This window comes from Trachemys scripta, chromosome 1 (assembly GCF_013100865.1).
Source record: "Trachemys scripta elegans isolate TJP31775 chromosome 1, CAS_Tse_1.0, whole genome shotgun sequence".
In the NCBI taxonomy this organism is placed as follows: domain Eukaryota; kingdom Metazoa; phylum Chordata; order Testudines; family Emydidae; genus Trachemys; species Trachemys scripta.
The window spans coordinates 140,099,863-140,127,156 of record NC_048298.1 but is presented as its reverse complement, the minus strand read 5'-3'; the positions used below and the strand labels follow the sequence as shown (position 1 = coordinate 140,127,156).

The 27,294-nt window shown below is 46.4% G+C and overlaps 1 protein-coding gene across 9 annotated transcripts in view; it reads right to left on the bottom strand.

Moving 5' to 3' along the window:
- The window catches only part of KPNA1 (karyopherin subunit alpha 1), a 145,777-nt gene that overhangs the window by 106,890 nt on the left and 11,593 nt on the right, over nucleotides 1-27,294 (bottom strand). For all 9 annotated transcript variants that reach the window (XR_004647882.1, XR_004647883.1, XM_034787719.1 and 6 more), the window contains 3 exons: nucleotides 20,188-20,295; nucleotides 16,856-16,955; nucleotides 9,323-9,417 (listed from right to left, as the gene is read on the bottom strand). Coding sequence is in view for 7 of the 9 variants with exons in the window: in XM_034787719.1 (XP_034643610.1) it covers nucleotides 9,323-9,417; nucleotides 16,856-16,955; nucleotides 20,188-20,295 (303 nt within the window). In the remaining 2 variants the exon portion in view is untranslated. The remainder of the gene's footprint in view (nucleotides 1-9,322; nucleotides 9,418-16,855; nucleotides 16,956-20,187; nucleotides 20,296-27,294) is intronic.

Genomic DNA, 27,294 nt, shown 5'->3' with positions numbered 1-27,294 from the left:
GGGCTCAGGGCTGGGCCTAGGGCGGTGCTTACCGGGGGGGCCCTCCCTGGGAGGGCAACAGGGGCTCCACTCCCTCAGCTCCTAGCTCCACGTGCTTCCTCCGCCCGCAGACACCACCCCTGCCCGCAGGCACCACCCCGCAGCTCCCATTGGCTGTGGTTCCTAGCCAATGGGAGCTGCAAACTGGGGCTTAGGGTGGAGCCGAGACAGCACTGTGCAGGCATTTATTGGGTCTTTCCACCAATTCATGAATGGTTTGATTTTGGTGAGCATCAATAGTAGTTTGTCTATGTTGTCTTTGTTCAGTCTGCAACCCGAACTAAACTATGCTTGGAGGCATTTCATGCAAAGTCTGGCATGAGCTATCACTGATGTGCCCCAGAAGCTGAAGGCAATGTCTGGCCGATATCTGAGGGCTGGATTGCACTGTCTTTATAAGTATGGCGAGACCGAGGAATCTGTATTGTGGGAGGAGCGCTCTCGCTCAGAGTAGAGATTGGCTCCTATGAATTCTAGTCTCTGTATCAGTATTAATGTTGATTTTTGTGCATGGATTTGTAGGCCCAGACTCTTGAATAGATCCAGAGTGGTATGGATAACTCGCTGGGCTTCGACGAAGGAATGCCCCCTGAGGAGACTCATTCAGGTAAGGTAAACCATAATGTCCTGGAAGTGTAGGTAGGCTGCCATCACAGAAAAGACCTTGGAGAATACTTGGGGGGGGGAGGGGCGGGCAATGAGAGGCCAAAAGGGAGTATCCTGTACTGGTAGTGGTCCTGGCCTAGGGTGAATCTGAACTGAAATACCTTCTGTGACACAGTATGATCGAAATGTGGAAATAAGCATCTTGGAGGTCAAGGCCGTGAACCAGTCTCCTTTTTCTAACATTGGAATAATCATCGCCAAAATGACCACCTTGAAAATATTTTTCTGCCAAAAAGATTAAGGTGCTTCCAGTCCCAGTCATAGAAGGTGGATTTCAGGTAATGCTGACAGCCTCTTGAATTCACCACATCCACAATGATCAAATTGGGAGGGAGGGGGGCGCGCAGCTGAGAGAAGAGAAAAGTCCATATCTTTCGCTGGCAGGTAATAATTTATATTGTCCTGCTTACATGTTGGCAGGGCCGATGCTGGGGTCTGCCATATGAGTTTTGTAGGTTCCAAGAAGGCCTCACTATTAGGAAGGGCTACTCTGAACAATGCAGTGGAGTGTAGAATGTCCAATAGGCTTTTGGTGTGACCTAGTCACCTCTTGTAATGGTAGTTGTAATGCATCTGTCACCCTCTGAGCTAGCTCCTGGAAAAGCTTGAAGTCATCTGCCAACGACAGAGGAGGGGGCATCACTCTCTCATCTGGCGATGAAGATGAGAAGTTGGTCCCCTTGGTAATCTCCTCCTCGACTTCAGCCTTTTTCCTCTCCTAACTGTTCAGGGGGCTCAGACATCCTCGACACAGCAGCCGAAGGAGGGGTCTCATGGGCTCCTGATAGGCCAAGCTAGAGCCACGAGAGGCACGGTGTCTATATGCCTGCCAAGGGTCCCAAGTAAGGCCACTGAGAGGGTGGGAAGGGCCTAGGGTTGCCAATTCTCTAATCACACAAACCCAAACACCCTTGCCACTCCCCATTACCCGAGGCCCCGCCCCACTCACTCCATCCCCGCCTCCCTCTGTCGCTCGCTCTCCCCCACCCTCATCTCACTTTCACCATGCTGGGGCCGAGGGGCTTGGCGTGTTGGTGGGGGCAAGGTGTGTGGGCTCTGGGAGGGAGTTTGGGTGCAGGAGGGGGCTCTGGGCTGGGGTAGGGGTGCAGAAGGGAGTGCGGGGTGCAGCCTCCGTCTGTGAGGCGCTTACCTCGGGCGGTAGCACTACAGGGCTAAGGCAGGCTCCCTGCCTGCCCTGGTCCCGCACTGCTCCTGCAAGCGCCACCCCCGCAGCTCCCATTAGTTGCAGTTCCCAGCCAATGGGAGCTGTGGAGTCAGCGCTCAGGGTGAGGGCAGCGCGCAAAGCCCCCTGGCCTCTCCAGGGGCCGCAGGGACATGCTGGCCACTCCCGGGAGCGGCACAGGGCCAGAGCAGGCAGGAAGACTGCCTTAGCCCCGCTGCATTGCTGGACTTTTAGTACCGAAAATCTCCCGGTTTGGCTTCAGTAGCCTCTGGGAGATAGGGCCTGATTCCAGGAGACTCCTGGCAAAACCAGAAGGGTTGACAACCCTAGAAGGGTCCCAGAGAGATTGGTACCACGGCAGCCCATATCAAGGAGGCTGGGGGTCAGATGGGTGGTACGGCTGAGGTCCATGCTGGAAATGGGTACTGTAGGGTACATGAGAGGAGTGGTGGGAGATTATGTCCTCTTGTTCACTGTCTGACTCAGCACTCAAAAATGGGGTGCATGGCATGATGTCACTGGCAAGTCTGGAGCTCTGGGTGGACTTGGCAGCGGGGCCCTGGTACCAAGCAGAGGTGAATCCAGTTTGTCAGACAAAAGGTCTGTCGCGTGCCGGAAGTCCGACAGTGCTGCAGTCAGCGGTACCAGTAGCATTTGGCAGTACTGAGACATATGCACCGAAAGAGTTGGTGATGTGGTTGATCACACGGTCCACTGGTGCATGGCATGCCGACAATGGTACCGACGTTGATGTCTGCACTGAAGGAGCCTTGCCTATGATGGATTCTCTAGTTTTCTTGCAGTACCAATGATTCTTTGCCAGTGCCTGTCGCATCCTTAGGTAGCCCAACATGTTCTGTCAGGGTAGTACTGTGTGAGCTCTTGGTACCAGATTTAGATGGCTTCAATTCTGTCAGTACCAACGATACCAAGGGAGCCAGAGATACTTTTCGGCTCGGTCGGGGCTTGCTGTGGGGACTCACAGGCCTTTTCATATAGGTCTTGTGACAGTGGCTCATGGTTGACTTTTTAAGCTCATCTCCCTTAGATGTAGAGGGTTGCGATGAGGATTCTCGCCATCAGGAGTCTCGGCGCAGCTTCGAGGGTGGTTGGAGGGCCACTTCCATTAGGAGAAGTTTGAGTCTCATTTCTCTATCCCTCTGGATCTGGGTTTCAATTGTTGGCAAAACCCACACTTCTGTGGGATGTGGTTCTCTCTCAGGGAGCAGACGCACTGTGAATGTCAGTCAGTCACTGGGATAGATTCTTTGCAAATGAGACACTTCTTGAAGCCCAGTGAACCAGACATGCCCTGTCCATGAAAGGGGGGAGGGCAAAGAAAAACAAAGTTTAACATAAAGGTGTTTTTTTAGCTATATAAATAAATAAAAGTGAAAAGTGAAAAAAGAAAAGGGAGCTCTAAAAGATTAGAGAACCAACTAGTAATTCTATAGAATGCAATGATCCACTAACAGTCAGCTAAAGCTCCATCTCTAGCCACGGGCAGTTGAGATGGAACTGAGAAGAGTTCACATGCGCAATGCTGGTTAGCCTCATGACAGACCACAGGGAGGAAGGGGAGAGGGGCGAAAGACAGCACATGCACGGGTCAAATGGACACTGCTACCAAAATTCTCTGATCAGCAGCAGAGGGACGCAGATACACGTACAGTGGCGCATCCATCGGGATACTACTCAAAGAAGAAGCAGTGTTTCCCATTACAGTGGAGGCCACCTAGTGCAAGAGTATTGTGTGAAGAGATCCTAATTTATCACACCCTTCTATTACAGAGGAAAGAAACCCTGGCCCGTACTGAAGAACTCCATAAGACAGCGTTTAACCTGCACACTGCACTGAAAAAGTACCTGTTATTTTATGAATTTTGAAAGAACATTTATTCTAACCCACTTATTTTATTAAATTAAACTACCATTAATCTGTATAGATTTGGTATGGTTAGGCCAGATTTCCTTCCTTTCCCTCTATTTTCTACTGGCCAGGAAAAAATTCCAGCTACAATGAACCAGAGTAAAAGTGAAAGGCATTCCCAAGGGATAGGCTTGTGACAAGGAGATTAACTTCTATTCTAAACCATAATCACATTTCCAAAACCAACTCAAGAAAAGTTACAGATTTCCTACCTTTGTCACCTTGGAAGTTATCTATATTCAGGTCTAAATTTTTCATTCTGGATTGGCATAAAAACAGTTACTAACCTGCTCTAACTGTTGATCTTCGAGATGTGTTGCCCATGTCCATTTCATTTCAGGTGTGCACACACCCAGTGCACCAGAGACAGAGATTTTTCAATCAGTGATACCTGTCGGAGTGGCGTATGCACTCTCTGCTGCCTCATACTGCTACACAATGGTATAATAGGTGGAGCCACCACAGACCTGGTCTCCCCAGTTCCTTCTTACCGGACAGACACTGATATAGAGGTGAGAGGGTAGGTCATGGAATGGACATGTGCAACATCTCGAAGAACAACAGCTACAGAACAGGTCAGTAACCGTATTGTCTTCTTCATGTGATTGCACATGTCATTCCACTTCAGGTGACTCATAAATAGTTCAATCCAGAGGTAGGTTTCAAAGTCTACCTGAACGAGGACTGAAGAACTACTCATCTGAACTTGGCAACATCTCTGGACTGCTGAGATATAGCATAATGAGTTGTAAAGGTAGGTACCGATGACCAAGTTGCAACTCTACAAATATCTGCTATAGGCACTTGAGCCAAAAAAGCTCCAGAAGCTGCCTGAGATTTTGTAGTGAGCACTACCACTCTGCTTGGAGAGAGTATATCAGCAATGTCAATGCACATACATAATGCAGGATGAAATCCTCTGCATTGAGACTGTAAAGCCTTTCATCTTGTCTGCAACGGACAAACAACTGTGATGAAGATCTGAAAGACCTCATTCTAAGTAAAAAGCCAACGCCCTTCTAGCACCCAAGGTATGCAGTCTCTCCTCATCCTTATGAAAATAGGACTTAGGAAAGAAAGTTGGTAAATATATGGCTTGATTGAGGTGGAATTACGATATTACTTCAGTCAGGAATTTCAGATGTGGCTGAAACTATAACTTTTCCTTATAAAAATCTGTGCAAAGAGTTTCAGCTATCAAAGCTCGTAACTCCACCACTCTTTCCACAGTGGTAATAGCTGCCAAAAAATGCTACTGTCATAGAGAGATGCAGCAAATAGCAAATAGCCATGGGTTCAAAGGGAGGACGCATCAACTGACTTAGCACCACATTTAAGTCCCAGGAAGAAATGGGATCTATGACGTGGGGATATAACCTAACCAGACCCTTTAAGAATCAGACTGGCAGAATCAGAAAATACTGAACAGCCTGGAATTGGAGGTGGAAAGTAAAAATAGCTGCCAGGTGAATTCTGATTAAACTAATCAATAGGCCTTGTTGTTTCAGGTGAGAAAAAAACATGTTGGCTAGAGGCCAGGACTGCTGAAACACCCTTCTGTTTTGACCATAAGGAGAATCATTTCCACTTCAACATATAAGTTTATCTAGTAGAAGGTGTTTTGCACATTCCCTGAACTCTCTGCCTTATCCATGGAGCATCCAGACCATCAGATGGAGAGCGAGTACTCCTGCAGGTATTGTCACTGCATGACAAGCTCAAACTGACTTTAACCAGCCTGGCAACTTCGAGATGAAGTCTGGCATGTTGAACCACGTACATGCAGGAGGTCATGTGTCCCAGTAGACTGAGGCAATTTTTTACTGTTGTAAACAGATGAGCTTTTAGATCTATGGAAATGTTTAACATTGTCAGGAATGCCCTGGCTACTGCAGAATCCAAGATTGCTCCTATAATTCATTCTCTGAACTGGAAGAAGACTGACTAGTCCTAATTAATCAACAGATCCGAACTCCAAAAAGGCAACAGACCCTGGATAGATCTCATAACAGCCAGTTATGTAGGTGAGGAAATATTTGCACACCTTGTTTCCTTAGGAATCCTGCAACCACTGCTGTGCATTTTGTAAATACTTGCGGGGCAGCAGACAGGTCAAAGCGTAGAACTGTAAACTCATAATAGATGTTGTTGACCAAAAGTCTTAGGAATTTCTGGAGGCTTGGATGGATTGCCACGTAGAAATAGGAGTCCTTCAAGTCAAGGGCAGCGTACCAGTCACCAGGAGGGGATGATGGTGGCCAAGGCAACCATGCAAAACCTTATTTCCTTTATATATTTGTTCAAACTTCCCATGGAGGACAGCCTGAGACCGTTTTTTGCCTTTGGAATCAGGAAGTAATATGATTAAAAACCCTTCCCTCAGTGCAGGGAGGGTGATCACCTCTTCTAGAGCTCCCAACAGAGAAGAGACTGCATTTCTCAGAGGAGGACACCCTCATGACAATGGTCCCTAAAGAGGGACGGTCAGGGAGGAAGAGATGGAAATATACTGCCAGGTGTATCCCCATTCCTCACTACTTAGGACTCAGCATCTGTGGTAATATGGGAGCAAGCAAATAGGAAGCAGGAAACCCTGCTGGAAAAAATAAGAGAAAGGAGAAACTTGAACGATGTGATCTGGTACTCTGTGCTTGACAAGACCATTCAACAGACAGTTTGGGTTTCCCTGATTGTCTGGAAGAATCTGCCGAAGAAGAAAACTGATAAGGGATTGGTCTTCTCCCGTGGTTCTTTCTTTGTTTGCTAGATTGGACAGGCGGTCTCAGTGGGAAAGGCAGGTATCTATGTAGAAACTAAGGGTGGAAATGCTTTCTTTTAAGGAATGGTATGTAAATTCTCAATAATTTCAATGCGGTCCTCAAATTTTAAGACTGTGGAGCATCTCATCTAGCTTCTACAAGAATGTAGGACCTTCAGAGGGGAAAGCCTGTATCCTCTGCTGGACCTCCTGTGGAAAACCCAAGGACTGAAGCCATAAACATCTGTGCATAGATACTGCAGATGCCATGGCTTTAGCCACTAAATCTGCCCTGTCTAAGGATGCTTGCAGAGAGGTCCGAGCCACCAGCTTGCCCTTAGTCTAACAGAGCCTGGAATTCTTCTCTCGCATCTTTTGACAACTTATCTAAGAACTGCCGCATATTATCCCAGACAGAGAAGTCATATCTGGCCAACAATGCTTGTTGGTTAGCAATGTGAAATTGTAGACCAAACATGGAATATATTTTCCTACCAAAAATGTCAAATTTCTTTGCATCTTTGTCCTTTGGGGTAGAAGAAGGACAACCCTGACACACTCATTTACTGCCAAGACACCAAGGAACCTGACGCGGGATGCTCATAGTCTTGAGAAAGGACATAGTACCTTCTTTTTGTTCTCTTGACTGTTGGAGGCAGCAAGGATGGCATATGCCACAAGGATCTTATAGGCTCTAGGATGGCCTCGTTGATCGGGAGAGAGACTCTAGAATGCCCTGCTAACTCCAGAATGTCCACAAGTCCATGAGGACTCTCCTGGACTACCTCAACAGGGATATCAAGAGATGTAGCTACTCTCTTTAAAAGGTCTCACTAAGCCCTGTAGTCATCTTAGACTAGTGATGTATCTCCAGGAGCAACAATCTCATCAGGCAATGACAAAGAGAAATGCAAAGAAGGCTTAGACTGATCCTCCTGCATTGTAGCGAGTGGATGTTTCATAGCTCAGAGGCTTACAGTGTTTTGCTCAGTACCGAAGACATACTCCTGGACCTCATCACGTGAGTTAGCATGCCGCCTGGCAGTAGATCTAAAAAGGGAAGATCTGGAAGCAGGAGGCATGCCCCAAGGGTTCCAATAGGGCTATGGGTATGGCACAGGACCACAGCCATGAGTGCTCCAAGGTTCCCCTAATCTAGACTGTCTTGGGACATGCAATAGGCACCAGTAACGAAACTCCCTCAATGAAAAGGGGAGTGTCATCGTATATCTCAGAAGGGAAAGGCACAAGAAGTTAACTCCGACTCTGAGGACGATCCTGAGTCAGCTGACCATGGTAGCGCACTACATCAAGCAGTGCCAAAGTCTATGGGTGCCATTCCTGATATAGCAGTAACAGGGATATCAGTACCAGAGTAGGTTCACTCCTAAACGGCACCGGTTGAGAAAACATTGGATGCTCAATGTACCAAGGACTGACCACAAGCCTGAGGTAAGTCCATCCCCAGGTCCTGAAGATAGCTCACCTGGTACCAAAGTATCTCCTGTACCACGGGGTAGTCGGGTACTGAAAGGCAGAGTAGATCTTGCGCTGCTGCGTAGGCCTCCAGTATCATCGGTACCAAGAGGCTTTCTTGCTGCTGATGTTGTTGCACAGAAGTATTCGAAGAGATTGGTACCAGAGAGCATCTCTTGCCAGAGGACATACTCCCTGTCCTCCTGAGTACTTACCAGGGACTTCAATCATTTAGTGGAGCTAAGTCTCAGCTCCTTGGGTTATTCCAACCTCTTGTGCTTCTTCTTTGTCACCAGGGAAGGGGATTGGTGCAGGCATTCCAAGGCAATGTCCAGTGGAGCAATTCTCAACTTATGCTGAAGTACTCAGTGCAAGCCCCAAGAGGGAAGACTCAGAAGGCTGATGCAGGGAGGCCTTCATAAAGATGTGGTGTAATCTTGCCTCTGTTTTTGTTCATCCAAGGCTTAAAGTCTCTGCAAATTTGGCAGCAGTCTCTAAATGAGGGTCACTCACCAGCTTCAATTTTTTGCAGCCAGCACAAGGTTTAAACACTGGAGACCAAGCCATATCTTGGTACTGGGCTCTGGCACCCCGTAACAATAGTGAACCAATACCAAAGGAAAAGAAAAATTAATATAAATTTCATTTGTTATTTTTCTAACTATCAAACAAGTACCATTAACTATTTACAGAAGGATAAGACATTCCCTGTAAGGGATGAAATCTTGCAGAAGCAAGCTGACATGCTCCAACTACTGATCACAAGTGGTAAGAAGGAAATCAGAGGGACCTAGGGTGGCTCCGCACTGTATACGATTATGGAGCAACACGAGGCAGCAGAAGATGCATGCGTCACCTTGGCAGGTCATACCAAAGAAACTCTGGTGCATTGGGCATGCACATACCTGAAGTGGAATGGACATGTGCAATCACACAAAGGAGAAAAAAGACAATGTGGGATAGTTCACTGGTATTTCACCTTTCCAGGCTGGCATTCAAATCCTGCTTCTGATACAGAAGAAAGTCAATGTGGTGGTCCCATCCTAGCCACCATACTATGACCTGACATACTCAGCCTCTTCTCCGAGGCCTAAAGCTGAAATCGCAGGAGTCCTTTGAGTTAAGATTCAGTTTCATTGTCATAGCCTGGGAGGAAGGTGGTGGCTTGCTTAATGTGTACCTGCTTTTAGCTACTAACATCCCGACATTAATTTTCATGATCACCAATTCCATTCATAAAATAGGGGGTGGGGGGAGAAATATTGTGCACCTGTAATGTACAATTTTCTTTTTGTTTGAGGAACTCCACAAACCTGGCCACCACTCCTGGTGTGCTGATCACTTCATCTATTGGTGGATTAGGCTCTGTTTAAAATAGAATGTGAAATTAGATACAAGAATCTCTTTGCATAGAAATTCCCAAGTAACTACACCAAAATCCCATTATGTTAATTTATCTCTTTGTCAAAGAAAATTACATTTTACACCAACATTACTTTGCCCATATCAAGGACAGGGATTTACATCTGCCATAGAAAGTGGATTCCAGCACCATGATTCTGGGGATGGGTTGGGGAGAAAACATACATACATACAGACACACACACACACACACACAGGAAAAGAAGCCAATTCATAAAACCAACAGGCTCATTTATGAAAAAGAAAGACTACGGCCTCTGACACATGTGCATGTGGAGCAGCGGTCTTACAATTTTCCAGAAAGCAGCATGTTTGAGCCACACAAACATCGCCTAGGTCCAAAGGTTTGTTGTTGTTGTGAGGATAAAACAGCCCAAACCATCTCCTCTTCATTTAATAGTCATAGATTATAGGCCACAAGGGACCATTACAATCACTGAGTCTGACTTCCTGAATAATACAGGCCATAAAACCTCCCACAGGAATTTCTGCGTCAAGACCATAACTTTTTTGCCCTTTAGTTTATCTTTTAGAAAATATCTGGTCTTTTCATTAAAAGACTTTAAGTGATGAAGCATCCACCTCACCCATAAGAAAGTTGTTCCAATGGTTGATCACCCTAATTTGAAATATTGCACCTTATTTTAGACTAAATTTATCTAGCTTTAGTTTTCAACCATTGGATCTCATTCATTTAGCCGAAAATGCATAAAGAGCCATCTACTATCAGAAATCTCTTCTCCATGAGGCACTTTTAGCCCACAGTCAAGTCATTTAACTTTCTCTTGGATAAACTAAAACAGATTAAGTTTCTTAAGTCTCTCATGATAAGGCAGGTATTCCAGATCTCAGATCATTCCTGTAGCACCTTCTGAATCTTTTCCAATTTTTCAACATCCATTTTGAAGTGTTGACACCAGAAGCGGACAGACTATTCTATAGCAATAGTCTAATGCCACGTACAGAGGTAATAACACTTCCCTACTCCTACTTGACATTTTACTTCTTACAAATCCAAGAATTATGTTTGCCCTCGTAGATAAAGTATCATATCCGGAGCTCATATTCAACTGGTTATCTACCATTATCCCCAAGTCCTTTTCACTGTCACTTTATTCCAGGATTCCATCTTCTAAGGGTGATCTACATTCTTTATTTCTAGATTCTCCCAGGAGGGAGCAGTCAGGGGACAAGGAGAGGGGGAGGGATGTTGGACGGGTCAGGGGTTCTGAGAGGGGCAGTCAGGGGGCAGGAAGTGGAAGGGGGCGGATAGAGGGCAGGGACCAGGCTGTTTGGGGAGGCACAGCCTTCCCTACCCTGCCCTCCAAACAGTTTTGGATCCCCGGTGTGGCCCTCAAGCCAAAAAGTTTGCCCACCCCTGCTCTATGCTGAAAACCAACAGAACTATAATCAAAACCAGAACTTCAATTCATGTGCCAAGTTCAGACTTTCCCAACAGTTACAAAACATCCCCAAAAAGGACAGTTACCTGTTCCGTAACTGGCGTTCTTCGAGATGTGTTGCTCAGGTGTATTCCGCTATAGGTGTGCATGCTCGCCACGTGCACCGGTGCCAGTTTTTCCCTTAGCAGTATCTGTAGTGGGGGAGCACCGCTGCGACCCCTGGAGTGGCGACGATATATCGCGCCATAAAGAGGACTGCGTGCTCCCCCCTCCCTCAGTTCCTTCTTGCTAGACAACTCCGACAGAGGGGAAGGAGGGTGGGACGTGGAATACGCCTGAGCAACACATCTCGAAGAACGCCAGTTACGGAACAGGTAACTGTCCTTTCTTCTTCGAATGATTGCTCATGTGTATTCCACTATAGCTGACTCCAAGCTATACCTGATGGAGGCGGGTAGAAGTTTAAGTTTTAAGGGTTACCCGGGCGGAGCACCGCCCTACCAAACCCGGCGTCATCCCTCGTTTGGGAGACGATTGCATAGTGCAGTGAAAAGGTGTGGACAGAGGACCACGTAGCAGCCCTACAGATGTCCTGAATAGGGACATGAGCCACATAGGCCGCTGACAAGGCCTGGGCTCTCGTCAAATGAGCCTTCACAATAGGAGGCGGGGGAATCTCTGCCAGGTCGTAACGGGTGCGAATGCATGAGGTGATCCAGCGGGAAATCCGCTGAGTGGACACCGGTCGTCCCCTCGAGCGCTCGGCCGACGCAATGAACAGCTGGGAAGACTTCCTAAATGGCCTGGTTCTGTCCAGGTAGAAGGCCAGCGCTCTGCGCACGTCTAACATGTGCAGGCGGAGTTCCTCATTGGAGGAATGGGGCTTAGGGCAAAGGACCGGGAGGAAAATGTCCTGATCCATATGAAAAGCCGAGACTACCTTCGTCAAAAAGACAGGGTGGATGTGGAAGTACGCATCCTGGAGGTCCAGTGCCGCAAACCAATCCCCCTGGTCTAGGGATGGAATAATAGAGGCCAGGGACACCATGCGGAATTTGCAACGAACCAGGAACTGGTTGAGATTCCACAGGTCGAGTATGGGCCAAAGCCTGCCCTTCGCCTTCGGGATGAGGAAATACCTGGAGTAAAATCCCTTGCCCTGAAATTCCCAAGATACTCTCTCCACAGCTCCGAGGGAGAGGAGGCGGTCTACCTCCTGGCGGAGGAGGAGGGTATGCTCCAGGTCCCCGGACAGCTCCCGGGACGGGGGATGGTTGGGGGAGGGGTTGAAACAAACTGCAATCTGTACCCTTGGGAGATGGTGCTGAGGACCCATTGGTCCGACGTTATACGGGGCCACTGCAGTCGGAAAACCTATAAACAGTTGATAAAACGCAACTTTATTAACTGGAGGGTGGGGGGTACACTGGCAACAGGTCTGGTGACCCCCCTCAACAAGTCAAAAACGCCGTTTCCCCAGCCTCTTGGCCTTCGAGGGCCCGGGCCTTGGGGCCGAACGGGATTGGCATTGGGCCCGACGCCTTTGGTCTCTCTCCCGCTTAGGCGGGGTTTCGTATCTGCCCCAAGCCAGAGGAGCAGAGGTTTGAGGCCTGGGCTTGTCCTTAGAAGGTGGGACATAGAGGCCCAGTGTCTGCAGGGTGGTGCAGGAGTCCTTCATCCCATGCAGATGGGTATCTGTCTGGTCCGCAAATAACGCTTTGCCATCAAACGGCAGGTCCTGCATTATCGATTGGGACTACATGGACAGCCCCGAAAGCGAGAGCCACGATGCCCTTCGCATGGAGACCACCGAAGCCATTGACCGAGCGGCTGTCCCCGCTGCGTCCGAAGCCGCCTGGAGAGCTGCTTTGGCCGCCGACGCACCCTCTTCAACCAGAGCCCAGAACTCCTTCTTGTCCTTGTCTTGAAGAAGGGGTTCGAACTTGGGGAGGGATCCCCAGAGATTAAACTCATAACAACTCAGCAGTGCCTGTTGGTTGGCCACTCTGAGCTGGAAACTGGCAGACGAATAAACCTTTTTCCCAAAGGTATCAAGTCCTTGTCCTTTGGTATGGGAGCAGGCTGGCCGTTCCGCTCATGGTGATGGACCGACTACCACCAAAGAGTTCGGAGCCGGGTGGGTGTATAGGTACTAGTGACCCCTTGCGGGGACGAAATACTTCCTTTGGGCCTTCTTGGAAATGGGGCCAAGAGAGGCCGGAGTCTGCCAGAGGTGATGTTGACCACCCCCTGATGGAATGGGAGGGCCACCCACCCTGGTATCAAGGAGATGAGGACATTAAACAAGGTGTCGGAGGGCTCCTCCATCTCCTCGGCCCGGAGCTCAAGATTTGCTGCCACTCACCGCAGCTCTTGGTGCGCCCTGAAGTCCTCTTGAGAAGAGGGAGGCGGTACCGCAACTGAATCGCCCGGCGCCGAAGAGGCAGATGGTGCGGTGCCCTCAGCCACCAACAGCATCGTAAGCTCGACGTCCGGGTCATGTCCCGGGGTCGGTGCCGTTGTTCGGCGTCCGCAGCACCATCCCGGTCCCGGGGAGGCGACACAAGGCGGTCTTGAGAGGCTCCCACCACGGAGCAAGGTCCCAGCTGTGAGGGTGCCTGAGGCCACAGTACCCACTGGCACCATTGTCCTTGCCAGGGAACGGCATGGAACTGGGACGCCCGGAGCGCAGGCAGAGCTGGTTGCTCCTGCAGTGCGTTGCGGCCCGGGAAGAGACGGCTGCATGCCAACGCCAAAGTCCTGGAGGAGCGCACAGTGCCGTAGGAACGACTGGAACAGTCTCTGTCGTGACGGCTCCTGCCCCGAGACTTCGACCTGGATGAAGTAGAGAGGCAGATGTCTGAGGAGCTGTCTCTGGATTCCCTGCGGCGTCTGTGGCCACGGCGCCTCGGTGCCAGGGACTCTCGGGACCGACTGGGAGCACGGCCTCTGTGACGGCGGGCGCTGGAATACAAGCGCCGGTGCCGACGGCATCGGGAGCTGTTCCTCTCAGACAGACTCAAGGAAGAACGGTGTCGCTTCTTGTCACCTACTCTACAGCGCTCGAGACCAGAGGAGTGGGACTCGCTCGCAGAAGAGCTGGCACACGGAGTTGACGTACGACGCGGGCCTCTGCTCGGCACCTCGACCCTGGAAGGTACCTTGACCTCCGATACCTCTGGGGAGGGCTGATGGGCGCCCAAAGGTGGCTTTCCACGGGACCGGGGGCCCGACTGAAGCGGTGCTCCCGGCACTGGAAGGGCTAGGATGTCACGGCCTGAACTGCCTCTGGCGTCGAAGGCATGCACACTTCAGGCGAGGCTCGCGCAGACAGGACCGGAGTACTCTGCTCAGCACGAGTCGGAGGTCTCTGTCCCGACGGGGATCGTGGGCTGCCCAACTCGGGTCTGGCCTCACCCCTCTCCTTCTCTCAGCGCCGCTGAGTCTTCCCTTGCTTCTTACTGGGAGAGCAGTGCCAAGTCGACGACGGTGCCTCGCTGCGCACCAAAGACGTGGTGCCGGGTCGACGCGCCGGTGCCAGGGCCAGTGCCGACTCCATTAGCAAAGCGCGGAGTCGGATTTCACACTCCCGCTTTGTCTGAGGCTTGAAGGAGTGGCAAATCTTACAATGCTCACTAATGTGAGCCTCGCCCAGACAGCGAAGACACTGAGTGTGTGGATCGCTTCTGGGCATAGAGTTGTGACAAGAGTCATATACAACTTGAAGCCTGGGCCACGGGGCATGCTCCGAGCCAGACACTAACGAAAGAAAAGTCCAGCAAAGAAACAGTTCAGTGAACTAGATACCACTAAGGCTATAAACGCTGGAGCAAGTTCCAACTACCTTCACTGGCGGCAAGAAGGAACTGAGGGTTGGGGGAGCACGCAGCCCCCTTTATGGCGCGATATATCGTCGCCACTCCAGGGGTCGCAGCGGTGCTCCCCCACTACAGATACTGCTAAGGGAAAAACTTCCGGCACCGGTACACGTGGCGAGCATGCACACCTATAGTGGAATACACCTGAGCAATCACACGAAGAAGAACCTGTGTTGCCTATGGTATCTCTTAGACAGCTCCATCAGTGACCACTACCTAGTTTATTGAAGAAATGTAAGAAGTGATATCATCATGGACTATAATTGAGGAGAAAATATGTGAGAGTAGAGGGATCTTTAATCTACCTGACAAAGGCATAACAAGAGTCACTGGTTAAACGTTAAAGCTTGGCAAATTCAAATGGGAAATAAGGTGCAGATTAAGTGAAACCATTTACAATTCTCTATTTGAAATATTTAAAATCAAGAAAATATATGTCTTTCTAAAAGACAGGCTCTAATTCAACTAGAGGACATTGAGTTTAATACAGAAATTAGAAAGTGAAATTATATGGCCTATGTTATACAAGGAATCAGACTAGATCACAACAGTTCCTTCTCCTAAAAACCTATGATTCTAGGATATTCATATGGCCTCCAAAACCATCATAGCTGAGGTCCCCACAAACATTAGTGAATATTGTGACTAAATGTGATTGTTTCACTTTTTACCTTGCCTCCCCAACTCCATTTCTTTGTTTTATTCACTTGTTCTCTATCTTAGATTATAAACTCTTTGGGTCAGGGATTGTTCTGTCACATGTGCCTAGTCTAATGGCCTAATCAGAATTTCTAGGTGCTACCACAATAATAAATGAATAATTTACCCTCACAGGGTAGGGAAGCATTATCCCTACTTTACAGATGGGGACTCAAGACGCAGATTGAGGGATCTGACCATAAATTACACAAGAAAGCCTGTGGCACACCCACAAGTTGAACGATAAGGCTATCCATTCTTGACAATACTCCCTATTCCTCTGCTTCAGTCAGGGTACCATAAACCTCAAAGCATAAGAAACCCATGATAATCTAAACTATTTGGATCTGAGGAATGCAAGTATACTAAGGAGTGCTTTGAAGTGAATATCTTTTGCTTCTGGCTGAAAGGATAAAGCTTGCACAGATGGAGTTCCGCCTCAAGGAGTGATCTATTCAAGTGTCAAAGGTATACCAGTTGATCAATATTTTAGCCTTATAAGAGGCACAAGATTTAAAGCCCAACTTCCTGTGGGACTCTGCAGTCCCAGAGGTGGGAAGCCACTCAAGTGGAGGTATCAGTAGCTATGAAGCTGACTATGACCCTGAAGTGGGTTAGTGTCCAAAAAACACACAACACTGGTTACAGTGAGGATCCATAACAGTAATGCCAGGAAACAGAGCAAGCCACACAAGGAGGAACCAGAAATTAAAAAAAACTCTTTTAAAGTAGTAAAAAATGAGCATAACAAATGAAATAAAAGGAGGATGGGAGAGGATTATAGAGTCCAAACCAGAGGAGACAGCAGCCAAGACAGGAACAGTCAGACCCACAGATACTTTAACCTGTCACACTGAAGGAATTACTGCCCTGATGCTAGAATATGTAGTGAGACTGGCAGGGGTTTGAAGAGTATGGTGCTAAGATATCTTTCATGTCACAAAGACAGTTCACTATCCCGTTACTAGAAGAGTGAGTGAGGGGGGAATTGATAGCAACATTCAACTACCTGAAGAGGGGGCGTTCCAAAGAGAATGGAACTCGGCTGTTCTCAGTGGTGGCAGATGACAGAAAAGGAGCAATGGTCTCAAGTTGCAGTGGGGGAGGTTTAGGTTGGATATTAGGAAAAACTATTTCACTAGGAGGGTGGTGAAGCACTGAAATGGGTTCCCTACGGGGATGGTGGAATCTCCATCCTTAGAGGTTTTTACGGCCGGGCTCGACAAAGCCCTGGCTGGGATCATTAGTTGGGGTTGGTCCTGCTTTGAGCAGGGGGTTGGACTAGATGAACTCGTGAGGTGTCTTCCAACCCTAATCTTCTATGATTCTATTATAATAGCTGGAATATAAAACATATCCCCCCACCTCAACATTACAACTCTAAGTAGCTTCAGTACTCACCTTTTGAAAGTAGCTTCCGGAATTTCTGAGTGGCTGAGAGCTGCTGCTCTGGGCTATTGGAGAAAATCATCTCAATCATATCAGAGGTGATGACGGCATTCTGGGATTACATAGGGAAAGCAAACTAGTAAATTTTGGATTGAATTCAGAGAGAAAAGATTATAACAACATTTGCCAAACTGTGCTATTGAGTTTATTACTATGTAAGAAGCTAGCCAACAAGAGTGATATTATTGACTGTTAGTGTGATCATTCAAAGGGCTTTAGATGGTAGCATGCTAATTTGTGAACTTTTCATCTCTAGAATCCAAATTTTTTTTTTTAAGGTATATGAGCAAAATTAGCAGACATTTTCCACATCACAAAACCACCATATAACTGGCAGTATCTTATCAGGAGAAGGAAGATAAGGATTGAAATAGTAAAGTTATTGATAGATGGGTGTTTGTGGCTAGGATAAGTTATTGTCTAGACCTGTCCATTATGTTTGCTTCAAGCCACTTTTGTAGCACCTCAATTCACACAAAACCTGTAATTTTAAAAAAGTATAAATGGTTTTAGTTCTGGTGAAAGACCGACAACCCTGATGACTGAATTCCTGAGCATGAACATCACAGCAGCAGTGCTAGCTTTCCTTCACTACTCTGACCAGTGTCCTTCAACTTTGACCTGGAAACTTTGTCTACAGCAGGAAAAAAAGGATGCACAGTTCAGCACACATGCAGGTCCACAGGTGGAAGGAGTAGTGTAGAAAGGGCTCAGATCTTCTGACCACCAAGTCATCAAATCCTACTCTAGGAGGGTTATAGATGAAACAGATAAAAATACCTGAGCTTTCTCTGCACTTCCACTTCCATTAGTGAAGAATTACTGGTCTATATTTTGCAAGATAGGTAATTTAGGAGAAGAGGGGAGTTAAATTTCAAGTGTCCCCTCTCTCTCAGATTTTCATGGATGCTAATTTGAGATATTTGCAATTGTAGTTTTTAAAATTAGCACCTGTCCCATTTAGACTGAAACACTCTCCCATGCTTTTCTCCAGGTCCATTTCACATAAGCTTTAAAACAAATGGTTACAGCTTTCTATCACTACTGACCTGGGATAAATTTTAGGAGAACTAGCTATGTGAGTCTCTATATCTCGTTAGGGATCCACTGAGCCATCCAGGTTACTCTGTTAATGAGTTTTTGGCAGAGCAAAGCAAATCTACACACTCATTTCAATGGTATTCCTCTGTATGTAATGCAATAACTTTTGAAAACTACAACCACTGAATTCCAAAATGTCAGAGAACATTCTTAACATCAATGGGCAGATCCCTAGTGATTTTGGTGAAAATTAGAAAATCAAAAGTGATTCTTCTCGGGGTTCCAAGACTGAGTCACCTTAATACCGCGCCCCCTCCTCCCCCCCGTATACAGCGTGAGAAAGACTTGCTTGTGCTCAACTGTGTTTCAGCTCCCCGACACTATCAGTCTGAGAGCCACTCAAGCACCTTCCTCTGGGCTATGCCAACCCTTACGTTGCCTTTGAGGTTAACAGTAGGTGTACCCCCAGTCCCTGAGCCCCTTTGAAGCATTCCCCTGTAGCGTCCAGCCCCTTATCCACTGAACATTCACAGAAAAACCAGGTCTGTCGTTTCTAAGGGCCAGTGAACACACCAGCTTGTATGATTCAACTCAGGATCAGCCCCTAGTTTAATATCAGACACTTACATATATTTATAGTGAAAACAAGTTTATTATCAAAGATTCAAGAAATAGTGAGTAAGAATAATGAAAACAAAAGGTTACATATACAACAAAATCATAACACGATTTCTAGAGACTAAGCTGAACAGGCTAACCTTCTGTCTTAAGAAGTTTATCTCACCCCAAATGTCCTCTGCATCATTTTAACCAAGGCTAGTTGTAATCCCATTTTCATGAATGTAAATCGCACTGCCCGATTACTTAGTGCGGGATGAGAGAGCATCTTCCTTATTCTCCATATACCCTTCAGAATTCACTGTCTGTACCCAGAATCAGGATAACACCCCACACACCCCCTGGCTTATTTTCCAGTATGCTGCCTCCCTGTTGATTTCACAACCCCCTGACGACTTCACATGCAAATGATTCTCCATTGTGTCAGCCTACAATGCTTAACTTACATGCTGACAGAGACAGGTGAATAAACATCTTTTGTCAACTCTGCCTTGATACAGACTTTAAAGCATATTTTCAGTAGACATACATAACTCCTTACATTGTATGTGTTCACACATTTCACAATGATATTAGCGACTAGTGGGTTCTGTACCAAACTAAATGAAGCATGATTTTTAATCACATATGTGGTTAGACGTTCAGCTGCATGAGTGCTGTACCTGTGTGCCGTGCCAGCTCTGCGCAGACAGTTGGCACAGCAGACCTCAAGCGAACCACCCAATGACCACAAGATCTGTTAAGGCACGAAGGCACCCAGGCAGGTTTATTGTCGACAAAACATGATACTAGTATCCTGAAGACTGTACTGGACCACTAATATATGTATGCCCGTAACAATGGACGCAGCTCAGTCAGTGGCAGGACTTCCCACTGCCCTCTAAACTGGCCAAAGACACTCCCTCTGAGTACAAACAAATTACATATTGTCCTTCTGACATAGTTAACATCTATTAACATAGTCCGTTACCACCCATGACCTTGTACATCTCTATCAATGACACTATCATCTTGACCTTATCTTTAGGAGGAGTCAGTGTGTTCCTATTATCTTTGGGGAAAGTGTTTGTACCATTCTTGGTATGGGGTATTCTAGTACCACCCTTCTGGAATGTGTTTGCATGTGTATTCTGTGCCTAGCGCTTCTTAGGAATGTGTGTTTCTGCAATATCAGTCCTATTCTTGCCAGATTTTGTGAGCAGGGCCTACTTCTTGCTCACAACTTAACTTTATAGCAGCAAAGTTTTGAACGCTACTTTAGCCCAGGCCTCTGATAGAAGGGCTTAAGTTTCAGGCCTTCTTCCTACTACTACATATTGGCAAGTTTCTCTGCATCACAGCCTCAAGAACAAAATCCATAAAGAGTTGTTTCAGACAGCACATTTTACCCAGAGTTTTCTTGGAAAACAAACCAACCAACCAGTCTTTCCATCATGTTTCTCTGGCACAATCTGATCCATTACCAGATATGTTGTCTCTGTCCGTTTTAGAATATAAGCTCTTTGGGACTAGTGCCAATCCTGCCTATGGAACTATCTACCACTATCCACCTACCTACCAACCATTTTATTTACAGAGAGAGAGAATATGCATGCAGAAATTCTGAAAGCATCATGCTCACTTACAGAAGTCATCTCCATATTGTTCAGTTGAGCTTCATGAAAGCCTCCATCTGACATCACTTCCTCCTCTGCTTCTTCCTCAGCTGTAGCAACATTTCTGCGCTTAAATAACTAAAGGAAAAGACTTGAAGTTAGTATCAGCAGTACAGAAACCAAGGCTAGCTTACATTCAGAATAGCACATTAGGCTGCAATAGCACTGACATCCATGATCACCTAATCACTGTGTAGAAACAAGTTGTGACAGGTGCACATGGAATATTCCAAGACTATTATATTGAGATGTGACAGATGCTATAGAACCCTAGAATATCCAAAGACATTATGTTAAATTTATAAATGATATATGTACTTTTATGGGCTTGCCACCAGTTGTATTCCTGGTTCAATGAGTGAGCTCAAGGATGCTTTCTACAGGAACTAAAAGCACTAAGGGGTAATTAATGCAAAACCTTAATGCTGAATCAATACAGGTAACAAGAATTATGAAGCTTCACCCACCCCCCGGTGGAAAGAACACATAGATTAACATGGCCTGGTCTTAACAGATAATGGACTTGAACCTTCACAAAATATCAGCCCTGACCAGAGGACTTGTTCGCTCACACTTGATCCATGAACTAACATGAGAGTGTGACCAAGAAAGGCAGGCCCTGTGGAAAAGACCTGGAGCATTTTAAATCTCCAGAATCTCCATATGGAAGATGGACTGTCATCTAGTAAACAAGGCATGCGTATAATCTATTTGTTTTTAAGATGTTTTCTCTAAAATGCTTTTGTTCTGAACAAACAGTATTTTGATATATGACAGCTGGTTGGTCAATGCCCCCTGGGAGAACATAACTGCAAATGCTGAACTGAAGTCAGATCTGCTGAGGTGATCACAGTTAATTGCAAGAGTTTGCAGCCTAAACTCCAGCCTGGAAGGAGAGGATCATGGGATTCTGGCCCAAGAAAGGTAAGAACTACAGACCCAAGACTAAGAAGGATGCCCTCATGGAGATCATAAGGGGGACAGAGGTACAATTTAATCAGGAACTGAGATAAATATATTTGCTAAAAGTTGTGGTTCCAAAAGAACACTGGAATCAAGTAAGTCAATGGACTTCTGAGTCATTAGAGGAAATAGTCAAACTCAATTTAAAACCAAAGTTTAGTAGATTAAAAAGGATTTAACAAAACCTAGTAAGGAAAGTCTAAAACACACTTTCATTTAAATTAAAACCACCTTCCCCTGAAGGTGCTGGAAACACAAACCCAAGAGCATGACTGTAATAGAAAAGAACAAACTGTTCTCATCAGAAACTGACCAGAAACAAACAAATGCAAAAGAAAATCAGCACATTATGATGAGCAGATTACATTCTAAACTTTTATTCATCTGACTAATCTAAAGCCTTGTCTATGTTACAAACTTATGTCGACTCAAGTTATGGCAGCATACAGCTGCCAGTTAGTACATCACTTGTGCACATGCATACTTGGTGCCTTGTGTCAGCAGTGCTCGTACTCACCAGGAGCACTTTTACTGATGCAATGTGGTGCACCATGGGTGGGTATCCCAGCATGCAATTTGCCAAAATCCAGAGCACTGTCTTTTGGGAAGTTCCAGCAATGCATGATGGGGCCAAAACGAATTGTGCAGGGGTGACTGCGAGTATACGGTCAGCTTCCCAGTTTGCAACTATCTGTATCCCATAATGTTTGCATCTTTTTTTAAAATCCCACAATCCCGCATGACTGTCCTCGCTGTCTCCAAGCTTAGCACGAAGCCTGCACAGGTCTGCACCGTTGTCATGAGTGCTGCAAGCACAGGGTGCACGATGCTGTAAGTATTTGCAGAGTCTCAAGGAGAGCCACAGGGAACATGACGATTCCTTGGAGGACAGATTGCTGTAGACCATCGTGAGAACCAACTCAAAGTTGTGGGTGGAATTCACAGAGCAGCTGCAGATGGTGGTGCACCACTTCTGGGCCCAAGAAACAGACACTAGCTGGTGGGCTTGCATCATACTGCAGATTTGGGATGACGAGCATTGGTGACAATCTACATTCCTAGTTTGGTGTGCCAAGCTTGCCCCAGCCCTCCAGAGCATGGACACCAAAATGAGAGCGGCATTGACAGTGGAGAAGTAAGTGATGATAGCACTGTGGAAACTTGCAACGCCAGATTGTTACTGGTCAGTCCAGAATAAATTTGGAGACAGGAAATCCACTGGGGGGGGCCTTTGTCACGCAAGTGTGCAGGGCCATTAATCATCTCCTACTGTACAGGACGGTGACTCTCAGCAATGTGCAGAATATAGCAGATGGATTTGCAGCAATGGAGTTCCCAAACTGAGGTGGATCAATAGATGACATGCATATCTCTATTTTTGACATGATCAGAAAGGGCCTACTTTTCTATGGTTATGCAAGTGGATATGGTGGATCCCAAGGAATGCTTCACTGACATCAATGTGAGCTGCTCAGGGAAGATGCACAATGCTCACATCTTTAAGAACACAGGACTGTACAAAAGCTGCAAGCAGGGACTTTTCTTCCTGACCAGCAGGTTACCATTGACAATGCTGAAGTGATCCAGCCACCTCACCACCACCAAGGAATGCTTTACTACTGGCTCAGCAAGTGCAAAATGACCGCTGAATGTGGCTTTGGTCATTTGAAGGGACGCTGGCATTGTTTACTCACAAGATTGGACCTCAGTGAGAAAAATATCCCAATGGTTATAGCTGCCTGCTGTGTTCTGCATAATATCTGTGAAGCAAAGGGGGAAAGTGTCGACCCAGGTGGAGGTGGAGCAGCTCTCTGCTGAATTTGAACAGCCAAATACAAGGGCTACTAGAAGAGCTCAATGTGTAGCCACAGCTCAGGGAGTCTTTGAAAGACCATTTTAATAGTGAGCCAGAGTAGCGTAAGTTGTTGTTGTGTGCTCTATCTGGCCATGCTCTTTTTTGCAGCCTGATACGAATTGTGTGTTGATTGCTGTACACGTAGGCATATAACATTGACAATGCACCTATTCATTTTGTTTGTGAATGATCTTGAGTTGCATGACACTGTGCAGAAACAGGTAATTGGTCATTTTCAGAACAGTTGAACACCAGCCAGCATATGTTGTGAAGTAATAAAGACGAATTATGTTTCAAATAATTTTATTTGGTAACAAAATCATTGAAAATAAAACCAAAAACAAACCTTGGGTAATTTAAAAACACATATCTTATATACTCGTTGATCATAAGCCGGTTCGTTTATAAGCCGACCCCCTCCCAAGATGGATAAGTAAAAAAGGAAATTTTTTATATCCCGTTCATAAGCCGACCCTATAATTCAGGCGTCAGCAAACTTTGGCTCCTGGGCCATCAGGATAAGCCACTGGTGGACCAAGATGGTTTGTTTACCTTGAGCAGCCGCAAGCACGGAAGTAAACCTAAGTAAACAAAGTGTCCCGGCATGCCAGCTGCTTACCCTGACGGGCCAGGACAGCAACTGGTAGGGAAATTTTGGGGAGGGGGAAGAAGTTGGTGGTAAGGGGAGTAACCCCTGTGACCACCCCCCACATGACCCCACCCCTAGCCCAGGACCCCCACACTCTTCCCATCCTATCCCTTCCCACCTTATCTGGGGAGGATGTCTCTGGCCTGGCTGGAGCTGCTCCGGCAGGCTGGGCAGCACGGCCGCAGCCTGCTCCGGCGGCCTGGGCTGGTCATGCTCAGGTGGGCCGGGCCGCGCAGCTACAACCTGCTCTGGGAGGCGTGGCCGAGCGGCACGGCTGCAGCCTGCTAGCTCCGGAGCTGCAGCTGCTTTGGAAGCTGTGGAGAGAGCAGCGTGGCCAGAAGCGGAGAGACTCTGGCCCCACCTCTTCCCTTCTGGTTCTGCTGGCTGTGCTGCCTCTCCTTGCTCCCTCTGTTGGGGGGAAGGGCTGTGTCCCACCTCTCCCTCTCTATACCCGTTCATAAGACGACCCCCTTCTCTGGTACTTCCCTTTTTGACTAAAAAAATTTGGCTTATGAATGAGTATATACGGTACATTAGAAACTTAATTAAAAAACCTAATAAATTAAGAGAACAGAACTAATGAGGGGGAAAGAACATTCTTGTCCATCTCAGCTACACCTACAGCAATCGTGGCTTTCACAGGTCGGTGTAAGTGAAGCTGTGATTGTCTTTCACGTCCCCTGGGATGGGGGAGCAGTAGTGCAGCAGCCCCTAATGTTATATGGAATGTTGGGGTGAGGGGGGCATGGGAAGTTCTGATATTGAGTTCTCAATGGGCTGCAGAGGGAGGTGACCATGGGATTGTTGAACCTGCAAGTCCACAAAAGTCTGCAGTATCTGTGTTTTCTGCCTGAGAATCCCTATTATATCCTGATGCATCTCTCTCTCCTTTTCCTGCTCCTTTCTCCTCTCCCGCCTTTGCTTCTTCAGGTTGTCACCAGTGTTCATCCTGCAGGCCCTGTGCTCACTGTCCGTTGCAGCATCTCCTGGAACATGTCATCACGAGTCCTGTTCTTTCTGCTCCTTATCTGGCTCAGGCATTCTGTGGGTGTGCAGAGAGAGACCGTGAAGGCTGCAATGGCAGCACCTGCAGATAAAACACAAAGAGGTACTATTGTCAGTGTACTCACTATGGAAAGTGAAACTCAAAATGCTTAACTCAGTCCCCTTCCTCCAGTGTGCATAGTTCCAGCCCCAGCCCCAGTCGTAATTAGTATGGCCTGCTGGGGGTTGGGGAAATGAGGAAGGAATTGCTCAGTTGCATGATTCTTAAAGTATAGGTTGGGCCCTTCATTTTCAGTTTTTATTTTATTTTATTTTTCCCAAGAATTTATCAATGTTTATTACCACAACAACAAAAGCAGGTGAAAATCAGTTAAAAAAATTTTCTGGGTAAATATCAGGTTTATTTTGGCAGACAGAAAGACGGGGGGGGAAATATTCAATAGATTAATGCTTTCAATTTCATTCATTACTGTGGTTTGCTGAAGAACAAAACAGAACTCCAAACTAGGGTTGTCGATGACTCGCAGTTAACGCACACGATTAACTCAAAAAAATTAATCGTGATTAATTGTAATTTTAATCTCACTGTTAAACAATAGAATCCCAATTGAAATCTATTAAATATTTTTGGATGTTTTTCCACATTTTAATATATTGACTTCAATTACAACCCAGAATACAAAGTATATAGTGGTCACTTTATATTATTTTTTATTACAAATATCTGCACTGTAAAAATGATAAACAGAAGAAATAGTATTTTTCAATTCATAGAATCATGGAATATCAGGGTTGGAAGGGACCTCAGGAGGTCATCTAGTCCAAACCCCTGCTCAAAGCAGGACCAATCCCCACCTAAATCATCCCAGCCTGGGCTTTGTCAACCCTGACCTTAAAAACCTCTAAGGAAGGAGATTCCACCACCTCCCTAGGTAACCCATTCCAGTGCTTCACCTCCCTCCTCGCGAAAAAGTTTTTCCCAATATCCAACCTAAATCTCCCTCACTGCAACTTGAGACCATTACTCCTTGTTCTGTCATCTACTACCACTGAGAACTGTCTAGATCCATCCTCTTTGGAACCCCCTTACTTATACAGCCCGAAAGGCCGTTAGCCTTCTTGGCAACAAGGGCACACTGTTGACTCATATCCAGCTTCTCGTCTACTGTAACCCCTAGGCCCTTTTCTGCAGAAGTGCTACCTAGCCACTCGGTCCCTAGTCTGTAGCAGTGCATGGGATTCTTCCGTCCTAAATGCAGGACTCTGCACTTGTCCTTGTTGAACCTCATTAGATTTCTTTTGGCTCAATCCTGTAATTTGTCTAGGTCCCTCTGTATCCTACTCCCTACCTTCCAGCGTATCTACTGGCCCCAGGACCGACCCTTGGGACACTCTGCTTGATACCGGCTGCCAACTAGACATGGAGCCAGTGATCACTACCTAATGAGCCAGACGATCTAGCCAGCTTTCTATCCACCTCATACAAGTACGGTAGTGCAATCTCTATCATGAAAATGCAACTTACAAATGTAGATTTTTCTTCTTTTACTTAACTGCACTCAAAAACAAAACTGGGTAAAACTTTAGAGCCTACAAATCCACTCGAATTCAGCCAACCACTAAGACAAACAAGTTTGTTTATATTTACGGGCAATCATGCTGCCCGCTTATTTACAAGGTCATCTGAAAGTGAGAACAGGCATTCACATGGCACTCTTGTAGCCGGCGTTGCAAGGTATTTACGTGCCAGATATGCTAAACATTTGTATGTCCCTTCATGCTTTGATAAGAGGACATGCTTCCATGCTGATGACGCTTATTAAAAAAAATAATGCGTTTAATTAAATTTGTGACTGAACTTCTTGGCGGAGAATTGTATGCCTCCGACTCTGTTTTACCTGCACTCTGCCATATATTTCATGTTATAGCAGTCTTGGGTGATGACCCAGCACATGCTGTTCATTTTAAGAACACTTTCACTGAAGATTTGACAAAACACAAAGAAGGTACCAATGTGAGATTTCTAAAGACAGATACAGCACTCGACCCAAGGCTTACGAATCTGAAGTGCCTTCCAAAATCTGAGCAAGACAAGGCATGGAGCATGCTTTCAGATGTCTTAAAAGAGCAACATTCCAATGCGGAAACTACAGAACCCAAAACACCAAAAAAGAAAATCAACCTTCTGCTGGTGGCATCTGACTCAGATGATGAAAATGAACATGCATCAGTCCGCACTGCTTTGAAACGTTATCAAGCAGAACCCGTCATCAGCATGGAGGCATGTCCTCTGGAATGGTGGTTGAAGCATGAAGGGACATATGAATCTTTAGCACATCCGGCACGTAAATATCTTGCAATACCGGCTATAACAGTGGGCTTGTAGACTCTAAAGTTTTAGATAGTTTTATTTTTGAATGCAGGCTTTTTTGTACATAATTCTACATTTGTAAGTTCAACTTTCATGATAAAGAGATTGCACTACAGTACTTGTAACGGGGGAATTGAAAAATACTATTTCTTTTGGTTTTTTACAGCATTTTATAATTGTAATAAAAAATAAATATAAAGTGAGCCCTGTACATTTTTCATTCTGTGTTGTAAC